At 46.7% G+C, this 12,664-nt stretch overlaps 1 protein-coding gene across 1 annotated transcript; it reads right to left on the bottom strand.

Moving 5' to 3' along the window:
• Positions 1-377: 377 nt before the first annotated feature.
• On the bottom strand, positions 378-3,399 carry LOC125542220 (transcription factor bHLH162). Its single transcript, XM_048705172.2, has 4 exons — positions 3,263-3,399; positions 2,974-3,162; positions 1,421-1,804; positions 378-705 (listed from the first exon to the last, which is right to left on the bottom strand). The coding sequence occupies exons 1-4, from the start codon at positions 3,287-3,289 to the stop codon at positions 640-642; spliced, it is 666 nt and encodes a 221-aa protein (XP_048561129.1). The 5' UTR covers positions 3,290-3,399; the 3' UTR covers positions 378-639.
• Positions 3,400-12,664: the final 9,265 nt, after the last annotated feature.

Here is a 12,664-nt window from a genome sequence, read left to right as displayed (position 1 = left end):
TGGCAACAGATTGATTTGGAATAACCGTGTTAGGGCTGAATCACTATATATCACCAAAGACTTGACATACAAATTGTAGTTAGTTGGGATTGTCTGTAAGCCATTTGTATACTTTATTGTGACCATCACTCATCCCATAGAACCCACTATGAATAATTGTATCCACGACTTCTTGCACAAATTTTTCCTGGCACATTACTAAATCTGTAGGCTGTAGTTCACTTTTTAAATAGATAGGCAAGATTGTTGTTTCGATGGATAATGCTCTCACAAAGTTCATTCATGTCTAAAATCACTACTTTATCTCCAGACCTAGAAACAATAGGTTTCAAACAGGCAAATTTGACTTATACACCACCGAATCTAGGAGGAAGAGATAACATACAATACATTTAAACATTAATCTCTTAACATGTGTAACAAGCTAATAAAACTTGTTTCTATGAATTATGGTAGCTGATTATAGATTGAAGATTGATTAACATACCTTTTTCATTCATGGTGAAGACACTTGCTAGCTAATTAAGATATTTCCATCTTCGTAGCGAATTAATAAATTAAGATCATGTACCATCTGTGGGGTGTTTATTTTATACAGTTCTGTGGTATATTATTGTGTGTGTACAAATCGAGTTACTATCAAACCAATGCACCTAGTCGTCCAGAAATTCTTGAATCATCTATGCCAATTCTGTTGCTGAAGGCCTGCACAATACCGAGAGGAATTTATGGAATTAATTCACATAATTAGATGAAAAATAGATAAGTTTTTATTTGATATTTAAATGAAAACTAATTCTCCATCACACAAGACAAAAACAGTCTTCCAGCTACATCTAGTTAAATTACATAAATTATAGCCAGTAGAGAGGGACGATAAAGAAAGAAACCTACTAAGATTGTATGACACAAGTCTACATCTGAGGTTGTTTTCAAACAGTTCCGCTAGCTTTCCCCCTTTTTTTGTGTCTTGCTATGGTTCTAAAGCCTAAGTAAATGATTAGAAAGGAATCAATGGTTCCATATTCTCACGTATGTGTACATTCACCACCCTCAGTTTTTAAAAGGAATCGGATTTGTGCCTTTTACTTCTATCTATAATGTCAATAATTCAGATTAGTGTTACACTAGAAACAAAAGGTATCCCTCAAATAACTATGAAAACTTACTTTTATAGGGCTAAACATTCAGAAAGGAAAAAAAAAATCTTCTGACACAAAAAATCATTTCATTCAGAAATTAATGGTTTTAAGTATGAATCTAATGATATAATTTTCGTGCCACATAAACTATATTCTATTTTTCTAAATAATTATTGGTTAAATTTTGATTCCTAGGACTCATGCGCGCCTTACATGTTGCAAAGTTGATGTATTTACTAGTCGCAAATGCAAAATGCTACACCTACATATGTACGTACCCGGAAGTGTATAGTGTAAAATATTTTGTGGCCAACAACGGAGTGATTGGCGTTGATAATGTCGGCCCCTTCTTCCTCCAGGATGGTGATCACCTCATGGAGCTTGATCGGCTTCTCTGTGCTGCATATCATCCTCACCTCCATGCTTGAATCATCAGTTCGCCGCACCTGCACTACCGGTGCCGATGCTTCCAAATATTTTTCCCTTTCCGGTGACCCAGCACCGCTACTCGTGGTAGAGGGGATCGAGATGCCACTAACTCCTTGTAAGGTAGCCATGGCCTGCGCAGAGGTCTTCTTATGTTGAAGCTCATCAACCCTCTCCTTGAGCATCTTGATGTATGATGCTGCCACATCCAGGCTGCCTAGCTGGGTCATCGTATCCTACATACATATTTAAGATACAACAATCTGAAAAGATTATGGCAGCAATTTTTTTATTTGATAGCATGATTTCCTTAGCCCAGATAGCCCTTCCTTTCCTAGATAATGGAAGAGTCATATTTTTTCTGGTGTATCTATGGTACTGCAAATGATTACACATAAAAAACATTTTAGATTTAAAAATTATATTACGGGAATCATCACATGTAAACCAGTTGTTGGTTTGCTTTAATCCACAATTTGTTTGTACTTTGCAGTTGTTCTCCACCGTGCGTTAATATGTCATGAGCTTGAAAAGTAGTTCACCTCCATGCATGGTTTCAATAGCAGTTTCTGCTACATATTTAGCTAAGAATGGTTTGCATGAACAGACACATAAGCCTTCCCGTCTCATGAATACGGATAATAAACCAATATTATATGCATTCTCTTATTTGTGAATAGGTAAATTTAGAGCAGGAGGAGTTTTGCAAGAATGCAAGATGAACATAATAATTCTTGCAAGCTGCAAACTCAAAGACTTCGTATTTCCAAAGTGACACTAGCTTAGATATTTTCTGAGAACATTGGGCTATATTTTCATAATATGGCCGAAAATTGAAATGGGTTGTGGAAACCAGCAATGGCTGTATCAGGATCCAATTCTTGTGATGTCAAGCTTCACAAACGGTAAAAAATTTAGACAACTTTAACTGGAATAGAAACTATCATAACTTAGTTGGAACATGTACACTTTAGCAGCGTTTATCTGGAACATATTCTTGTGATGATGCATATTTCATTTTAGCGGTGGTATTCGACTTGCTAAATTCATGCCTAGTCACATGACTATACAACCATAGCGTGGCTACGCCAACACTCCAAGAAAACTTAATGTCCGTAGAACTCAATTTCTCTGGCCGGTTGATACAATATTCAATTAATGAAAAGGGCTATACTAAGGGCCATTACATTTCTTTATTTTCACTTATGAGGGTAACTGGATCTATATACTGTATATAGTACCTAAGGTGAAAATCAATGCCCAACAAGTTAACATTTGCCACTTAAATATTCAGCATATATTAACTCATTCTTTGTATGGACTGGGATGAGATCACTATATAAACATGGAAAATTGGAGAGGAAAATAACCTGAGAAGATAAGTATGTTCCTAATTAGTTCTTACTGCGTGGGGGTTGTGTTCTTTGGGGATGAGGGACGCGAGCTTATCGCAAAGCCCATTCATGCGCTGCCTCCTCTCCTTCTCTGAGTCCTTCTTCTCCGTAAGTACCGCCGTTGTCGCTGTCGCCCCTGCTGCGCCACTGCTCGCCCTTGTCCTCTTCCCGCCCCTCGCCGGCTTCGCCGTCACCGCCATCTAGCTCACGAGGTAGGTAGAAATCGGTGGGCATGCCAATTTCAATGGGTGTCGTTCAACATGCAACCGAAGAAGAAGAAGAAGAAGAAGAAGAAGATACCGAGTTGCAGGCAGCAGCTAGCTTCATGGCGTCAACTAGGCAGGATACGATATGGAGGTAGAAGAACAAGTGCGTGCGTGGCGTGGCTACAAATAGGCCTATGGGAGTATGGGAAATATGCTATATATAGGAAGCTGGCTAGGTGTGATGCACTAGTAAAATACGTGTACTTACATTTTGTCCAAATGAAATGTAGTACGTACAGATGCTATTGGTTGCAGAGGGTGTGTGGCTGCAGATCCACGTGTGATGCAGTACGTCCAGATGCTACTGGTTGGAGAGGGTGCATGCACCGGTGGAGAAATATCAACGACAGTGCATTCAATGCGGTGACAGCAGCGTGTATATGGATCTACAGTATTGGTTAAAACACGATCCAGCGTATAATTCTTAGGGCATGAGCGGTACAGAAACGTCATGCATGATTGGGGACAAGTGCCATACTCCCTCGGTCCCAAAAATAAGTATTTCAACTTGATGCTAACTAATAACTGTTTTAACTTTGTATTAAATTTAGTACAAAGTTGAGACACCTATTTTGGGATGGGGGGGGGGGGGGGGGTATGTACCTAGTCATTGCTGCTCTTCACCACAATAACACTTGCTACGAGTACTACCAAAATATCTAAAACCAGTGATACAATAAAACTTGCTACGAGTACTACTAATAACAAAAATAGTCATCTGAATATAATTGCAAGTGCCTTCCGTTGGTCCACTTTGAAAATGAGGAATGCTATATTTTTTGGTTGCACCAATTGTTATTAAGTTCTATGTTCGCGGACAGTGGTTGCTATGCTTCCTAAGTACATGTGGTTAATTAGCTCCAAAGGACAATGTTTACAGAAAATGCATCGGACGAGTATGTGTCGCAGGAACTTTGAACTGACTTGGCTGCCGTTGGAGGCAATGGCATTGTAGATAGCCTAGCTAGGCATGAGCTCTTGATATTTGTTTTCACTTTTCAAGCCTGTGTTACATAGTAATAATCCTTTCACTGGCTAGGGCAAAAAAGGGGATCAATTAGATGAGGTATAATCCGTGCAAATTATGTGCTGGCGTTGGTCCATTGAACCCATTTTTGTTTGTTTCTTTGTGTGAAAACAAATATTTGTAGTAGAAACTTGAAATTAACTTAATTATTACTGGTTAGGCCTGTCAATATCCACCTAGCTTAAGCTTTTGATCTCGCCTTTTTTCTAACGGATTTGCTTCCGACTAGTCTACTGGAATTTTTATCATTGTTAGTTGGCTTGTATTTGGCAAATTTTCAATTGATTTATTTATAGTTGCATTCGACATCAGATACTTGTTTCAAATGCAAGTGCTATATTTGTAATGTATTGTGCAAATTTGAACTTTATACCTTTACATTTTATTAAACCCCATTTAATCTTTTTTTTTCATATTTGCACTTTCAATCTATACCAATTCTGCATTTGTAAATGCATTCATTTCGTTTCAATTTGTGCAATCACCTTTAGTTAGTTTACTGCTGACTAATAGGTTAAAAATAGATGGTTGGTTAGAGTGGAATTGTTTTATAATGGTGAACCTCGTAGATAGAGCAATACCGTAGATAGGCTTGATAGATGGCTAGCTCTTGATGGCAATAACCACCGACACAGTCGAACTAGAGCAACATGTGTAGCTCTGTAATACAAACACGAGTGACATATGAAGTATGTGATTCCAAATTTGCCCCACAAATGCACTAAGTGAATTTAAAGCCTTTCCAAAACATGGTGTGGAAAACGCATCTACAAGAAATGTAGTTAATAGATAGAAATCGCTACCCCCAAAATGTAGTAAACGATTGCACAACATTTACACTCTAGTTTCTCATATTAAATGGCAGATAAAACCCCATCGACTAGGTGAGGAATCACCACTGCAGATCCTTTGCTGGCCTTGGACCATCCAACAAGGACCGCTAGCTAGCATGTCAACTATAACATTTGGAAGTACTAGGGAGGTGGGCCTCCTAAATGTAAACCTTTTAGTTTATCTGTTTCCTTATTTGGAAATCAAGAGTTTGCAGTAGAAACGTCAACTTTAGTTTATTATTATTGATATCTACGTTTATTTATTTATTTTACTTTTAAGTTTGCTTTGATTTTGTAGGTTTGATTTAAAATTAGTGGATACTACCTCCGTACTGATTTATAAGTCCTTTTTGTATATTGTATCAAATTTTGACTAGAGATTTAACTAACAAAATATTAATGCATGTCATAAAAAATTATATCGTTGGATCGTATTTGAACATAGTTTCAAATTATATTATTTTTTAAGACATACATTAATATTTCGTTAGTTAAATTTAAGATCAAAATTTGGTGCAGAATACAAATGAGATTTATAAACCAGGACGGAGGTAGTACTTTTTAGCGTGCTGCTGTGCACCCACAGGCGGGAGAAGGAAGCAGAGCTGCGTGCGTAGGCGCGGGTGACGCAAGCACCAAGTGTAGTAGCAGTCAAACCTGTAACTGTTTTTGGTGTGCGCGTGAGACGTCCGTTGAATAAATCTCATCGATGTAGATGGAGCTCTCGCTCGCTGTTTTCTCTGCTGCGGGCCAGGCCAACAAGCTTACAGTGACGGATATGGAGCTACATATCCATCGTTTTCCGTCATATCATGATATTCTTACAGAAGTTCAGGGATGGTTTCTTCTATCGGTAAGAAAAGGCATCTTCACAAAGGCGTTGCAACAAAAGGCTTTTTATGGCAATGGGTTAGAGGTCGCCTTCCCTCAGGCACTGAGGTTCGTAAGCGTAATGGACCTGGGGATGGTCTCTGCCCCATTTGCCTGATACCGAAAGATTGCAAACACATCTTCTTCCGGTGCCCGGCAGCTCAGTTCTTATGGAGGTGATTGGGGCACGTGGTGCCATGACAACCTCCCAGATTTGTTCGGGGAGGTCTTTAGGCTCCCCGGTCTAGGCGCGCCCCTATTTGGGTCGCGCTAGGTACCCTTGCCTGGTCCCTTTGGTGTACCCGCAATAAACTAGTCATCGAACGAGTGATTCTGTTTCGAGTGACTGATGTGATCTACAAAATGTGTGGCTTCTTACAGCTCTGGAGACCGCTTAGCAAGCGGAGGACCGAGGCGTCATCGACAACATCATGGCGGGTCATCGTGCCTCGGCAGCGTCTTTTGCTCCTCCGCCACCGCCACCACCTCATCCTCCTGAGCCGGATTAGTTTCTCCTTTTAGCTTTATTTGGGGCTTGTCTTGCTGTGCCCCCAGCATGATTCTATGACTTATTGTACTTGACATTGTTTCGTCGGATACTTGATGGTTTGCTTTATAATATAAAGCAGGGGAAGACCCTTTTTCTCAAAGGCTTTTTATCCAAAGAAGAGGAAGCAACAAGATCGGACGGCACGACAGGGCGGATTCCTACTATATTGAAGTTGGATGCCCGTCCGTCCGCCTGCCCACACTGAAAAGGTGTGAGGGCCTAGAAACCCAGTCTAGATGCCGGCATTCAAACCGCCGCATGGCCTTCCCGGTGTTGCCCACTTTATATAAAAGGGCATCTATGGAACAACCCACACCACCTCCGAGCCACATCTCCGGTAGTACGACCGCCGGCGCACCCGGTTACCTCTCCTCCTCTGCCTCCTCCTCCTCCTACTCAATGGCCGGCACCCACAAAGGGTGGCGACAGAGCCTCTCGCCACAGCGTTGGCACGAGATCGCCGAGATTGTCCACGAGTGGGATGCCGAGCGCATGCGCCGAATAGAGGCAATACTGCCTCATAGCTTGCCCGAGGAGAGCTTGAAGGACTCCAACGATGAAGCGGGCGTCCGATGATGAGCTGCATGTGCTAGTCGCCTGCTTCATCATATGATGCAGGCGAATTTTAATGCCGTCATGGCGGAGGTGGAGCAGGAGTAGGCGCCACCACCAGTGTCGGCGTTCCCGATGCTGTAGGAAGTTCATCGATATAGCCTCGATCTCCTAGCACATCACCAGCTTGCTGAGGAGCAGATCGCCGGCGAGCTGGCCAACGAGCAGACCATCGCGGCCATGGTCGCGGAGGACCCAACCTTTGTTGACTAACAGTGGGCTTTCAATGAGTCAGTGTAAGGTGCCCGCGCTGCCTGAGACAGGCGATGGCTACTCTAGTTCCAGGCGGAGGCAGACCAGAGGCGGTGCAGGCAGTGGCGGAGCGAAATTTTGTCGACGTTGGCAATTGTGCGTCGTTCGCACCCGCCCGAGCCGATGCCCACGTCCGGCGAAGAGCAAGACTTGGAACATAGACATGCTCATGGCCGGCGAAGATTTACACTAGGGCAACTTTGCTATGTCAACAAATGACTATATTAATGAAAATGTCATTCTGCTTTTATTTGGTGTACAAGTTGGATGGTGGGCTCCATATTCGTGTACGCGGATGCGTCCGTTTAGTGTGTTTGGTTTACAACACGGCCTTGAAAATGCCCTAAGGGAAAATCCAACGCGGGGACGCATTTCGTCCACTCGCGCCATTTGGCTCCGTTTGGAAAGAAACAAAAATCCAACGCAGCGACACATTTCGGTGTTTGTGTTCGTTTCGTGGGGATGCAAATCCGTCCAAAATTTACATTGGGTTTGCGTCGTCATGGATAGCAGATGGCTGCGTCGCGCTTCTGCTCGGTGTCCACCTCGGGCCCACACACAACAACCTCTCAGCTACCAGTGGTTAGTCTTTATAAATGTCACGCCCGCGGGAGGTTCCCATCCGCGCCCACTCCTCTCTCCCCTACTCCTGTTCCTCCGCCATGAATAGTCAAAACCCTAGGCCGTCGCCATCGCCACCGCCACCGCCCGATGTTGGCGTAATGCCGTGGAAGTAGACCCCCGGGAAGCACGACCACGAGGCCTTGACATTGTTCACCTCGATGTCGTCAGGGGCTGTGTTGCCGCGGCGGGACAGCATGGAGGTCCCTGTCGACACGTACCAGAGGTTAGATTACCAATCAAATGGCAGACACTTGAACCCGGAAAGGGTTAGATTACCAATCGTTTCGGCCTCTGGTCACACACGAGCAACAGAGATCAGCCGCTGGCGGGCTCTACTTCCAAACGACCTCATCGACGACCATGCTCTTGCCGAGGAGTCCTCCTTATATTTTGGATTAAATCCCGAGCATATATTTACTAACAAAATATGAGATATATGCCACAAAAAGATACAATGTTGGATTTGTATTTCAAAATGGGTTTCCACAGTAGACATTTTGTGACATATAGTATATCACTCGCGAAACAAAAAAAAGAATTTTATCATTGACCATTTTAATGGGCCGAATTTACAGCCCAATCTGAATTGGCTTTTATTCGTAGTTACATTTTAATTTTTCTTACATGAGTTGTGCTTCAGTTTTCGACATGAATTTTGGGCTCGGATTTTTGAAGCATGACTGATACCTATTTTATTTCCCTGGAGAATTTTTTGACTATTACGGCCAGGTTTTTTGATTTAGGAGTGCCGGGCCTGTGCAGGAGTACATGATAGGTTCTGAACTACTCCCCACGTGACATATGTGTCGAAACAATTTGAAAAAATAAACTACTCCCCACTAGCTAGTCACCAAAATAATAGGATGTTCTCTTTTCTGTGCATTTTAGTATGGGTGGTATATATATATTGGCGTGTTCACTTTGCCAATAGGAAAATGCGCAATGGGTGGTTTTCTACCACATGCATGAAAAATATCTGATGGTGGTATATATATATTGGCCCAGAAGGATGCAGGAAAAACTGGATCTGTTTTTTGTGGAAGCTCGCTAGCTGCTGGATAGCACAGATATGGCCGGAGAGATATCCTGAAGTTCTCTGTCAAGAAATCCTGACAGGGGCAGGGCCGATAGATACACACATGCAGGCATCTAACACAAAAGCCAATGCAATATCCATCTACAGCGCTAGCTAGCTTCCAATCCGCAAAATAAGGACCTCGCTCAATCGAATTGATTCAGTTTGTGAGCTAGCTTATAGCTATCTTAGTGTGGTCCGGTGGTGGCCATTTGGATGCTAGCCTGCCTGTTGTTGGCTGCATACACACATTTGTGTACCAATAATTGAGGTTTTGCAGCAACGGAAGGTGCATGAAGACAATTGCAGTGAATGTACTCCGTCGGCATCCATGTGTAGTCTTGTGTTAGCATGTGTAACTTGTATCCCTTTTACACTTACTCGACCCCATGACCTCTCATGGCCATGATAACAAATCCAAGGAGTATGTTGGAGATGTGTCAGTATCCGAGACTACATGTAGTAGTAAAAACAAGCACAATTACATTTCACATTGTTGTACTGGAAGCAGTGGAGACCACACCAGACCCCTACTACTATGGAGACAGTTCTGTAGAGCATTGTCCAATCAGTTGACCTATTTCTTGCTTCTGGAGATATTTTCTTACCCTGTGACGCTGACCCTGCAAATTTTGTTTTGATAGCGAAAACACTTTTCTTTTCAACCACCAAGGTATATGGCAACGATTTTACAAAGTTTAGCGCCGGAGATGCTGTCATTAAGCAAACGGATCAGGTTGGGTTACAGTTTTGGAAGACGGCAAATTCTTTGCTGAAATTCTGAAAACGGTGATGTTTCTTTACCTATAGTACTACAAAAAGCTATGCGGCCTTGCCCATTTAGGCATCTTTATTTTTTCCTTGAATTTCAGGCGTAAGCCATGTGGATGTGGAAGCCGCCATTGGTACAGCTCCGTCCACATGCACGCAGGATTAGTCAACTCTCCTTTTATTTTGGTGAACACACGCCGAGCCAAGTCTGAAAATGTCACTTGACCCCAGTTTAATCACCTTTGTCTTCTTCAGGTAAACTCGAGTGGTGAACGCACACATCCAAAGTCCATAGATCATAGTTCATACTAACGGAGAATCGATCGACTGAAGCAGCCTGTCATCTATCCATCATCCATTTGTGTGTACGCTGCTGACTGAATCCTCATGTGTTTGCATTTGATAGGAAAAAAACACATGTATGTTTCTCATACTAAATATTAACACGCTGCAACAATATTTGCCCGACTCCGACGAGGGAGGGGGGATGACGGCGGCGCGCCTTCGGCTCGCTCCAGTGCTTGTAGTCATCGCTAGGTGGTCTACGGACCTGGATGTAAATTTTACTTTTAGTGTTCTTTGTACTACTTTGACACTTGATGAATGGATGAGAAGTTTTCTCGCAAAAAAAAAGCACGCTGCAAGGATTTTTCTCTGCTCGTTAGTGGTGAACAGGAACCCAAGCAAGACTGCCCATTCGATCAGAGACGCAGAGCGCACGCATGCTACCGCATATGGTACGTTGACGCTCTGCACCCCATGGCCGCAACACATGTGTACGTACAGTTGATCATCATCTGCTCGTTACCTCCCTCAGATAAGTGCTGCACTCACGCAAGTAGGAGTACAAGAGAAGCAGCAGTGGAGTGGAGGCTGATAGAAGGGAGAGAGGGATTTGGTGGAATAGTTTTATGTATTGCTTGAGCCTCGTGGGCATATATATAGGAGTACATGATCTACTTGGAATAGCGACATCCCCCCGCAGTCACGTTACTCAACATCCCCCCGCAGTCACAACGGGGTAGCGACGCAGGCGGTGAGATTGGAGAAGAATCCAAAGGCAAGCCGACGGACACCCCCCCCCCCCCCCCCCCCCCCACAGTCGTAACGGTCGACGCATCGCGGAGTCGTGGCTGGAGTGGAAACCAACGAGGTTGCTCAAGCAGGCGGTAGCCCTTTGTGCCGTTTGTCAGGTAGCCGAGAGCCGAGGGTGGTGTAGCCGTGGTCGAGGTAGCCGCGCGAGGAATGTCGTGGTCGATGTCGAGTCGGGGAGCCGGTGTCAAGGATGTCGCCATGGAGCTGCGGGCGCAAGAGGGCGCCGAGTTAGCATGGGCGCAGTGGTGTCGAAGTAGTGGTGCGCCGGGAAGAAGACGTTGTTGACGACGCGTCGCGGCGGGTTTGCCAAGCCCGGGGACACATCGTAGAGAAAGGCACGCACCGGTGTTGCCAGCACCGGGCATGCGTCGACGGACGAAGACAAAGTTGACGAAGCGCCACACCAGGCTTGCCAGGCCCGGGGAAACGTCGTGGACGAAGGCACGCATCGGTGTTGCCAGCATCGGGCATGCATAGACGAGGACCTACACAAGTTGTACGCCATGTCGGAGGAGTCGGAGAGGCTAGCAGAGAAGGACTCGACGACGGTTGCGGCATCAATCAGCGCGGAGCCGATGTCGCCTGCAGTTGTCGGAGTAGACGAAGTGGTCGGGGTAGATGACGGCGATGCTGGCGACGGGCCGGTGCTGGACGAAGACGAAGGAGGTGGACGGGCGGCGGCGGCCAAAGAAGAGCGGCGGCCTGACGGCGGCGGCGGCGGCTAGGTTAGGTGCGCGGCAGCGGTGCTCGAAGTAGGCGAAGAACCCGACAGCATGACGAAGACCGGCGCGGACGGTGGCGTTCCCGCGCCAAGGGAGGTGGCGCGACGCATACCACAGGAAGTCAATGCGCGTGGACGAAGAAGTGGACCGTGGGCCGCCACACTACGGCCCGAAGGGGCGACACAACGGCGGCGGGCAGATCGGGATGACGGCGGGAAGACCTCGGGGCGGCGGCAGGGACCGCGGGCCGCGGCGCGACAGCCCGAAGGGGCGGCGCGGCGGAGGTGCGCGGGTCGGTGCAAACGCGGGGACGACCTCTAGACGGCGGCGTGGACCGCGTGCCACACTCGCTACGGCCCGACGGGGCGACGCAGTGGCGGCGCGAGGGTCGGTGCCGCCACGGGGACGACCTGGAGCGGACGGCCTCTGGGCGGCGGTGGACCGCGGGCCGCGGTACTATGGCCCGAAGGGGCGACGCAACGGTGACGCGAGTCGGTGCAACTGGGAGAAGAACCACGGGGCAGCGGCGCTGCGGCCCGACGGGGCGACGCAGCGGCAGCCCATTGCTCGATCGGTAGAGGGGCGCGCTGAACTCGGGACGGTCTTCACGGGGCCTGCGGAGGCGCGCGCAACCGACGGGCCAGGTCGGTCGCACGGCATAGATGAGGCGGATCGCGACGGCGCGCGGGTGATGAATCCGATCGCGCGCGAGGTCGGGGACGCCGCTCGGTGGAGGCGCGGTGGCGGCGGAGTCCAAGATGAAGCCGGCGGCAGCGGGCGGCAGGGCGGCTATGATTGGCCGCCACATGGCACAAGGCCGCTGGGTCAGGGTGATGCAGGTGTCCCGGTCGGAGCAGGGCGGTGACGGCCGGCGTAGATCGACGGGCGGGCCATCGCACGAAGGGCGGCGGTGTAGAGCCGCCGGATGACGCGAGGCCGTCGGGTCGGGGCGACCGGCGGGCCGACGCAAGGACGCCGCGCGAGGCCGCCGGGTCGGGGCGACCG

This window comes from Triticum urartu, chromosome 3A (genome assembly GCF_056163025.1).
Source record: "Triticum urartu cultivar PI428250 chromosome 3A, HENAU_Tu73, whole genome shotgun sequence".
NCBI lineage: Eukaryota > Viridiplantae > Streptophyta > Magnoliopsida > Poales > Poaceae > Triticum > Triticum urartu.
Note: the sequence above shows the minus strand (reverse complement) of the source record. Positions and strands in the feature narration are given on the sequence as shown.

Coding starts and splice junctions, on each gene's coding strand:
- LOC125542220 (XM_048705172.2), bottom strand. CDS start 3,289: ATGAAGCTAGCTGCTGCCTGCAACTCG. Junction 1,805..2,973: donor AAGAACACAACCCCCACGCA/GTAAGAACTAAT, acceptor ATATGTATGTAG/GATACGATGACCCAGCTAGG. Junction 706..1,420: donor TTTACACTATACACTTCCGG/GTACGTACATAT, acceptor GGTATTGTGCAG/GCCTTCAGCAACAGAATTGG.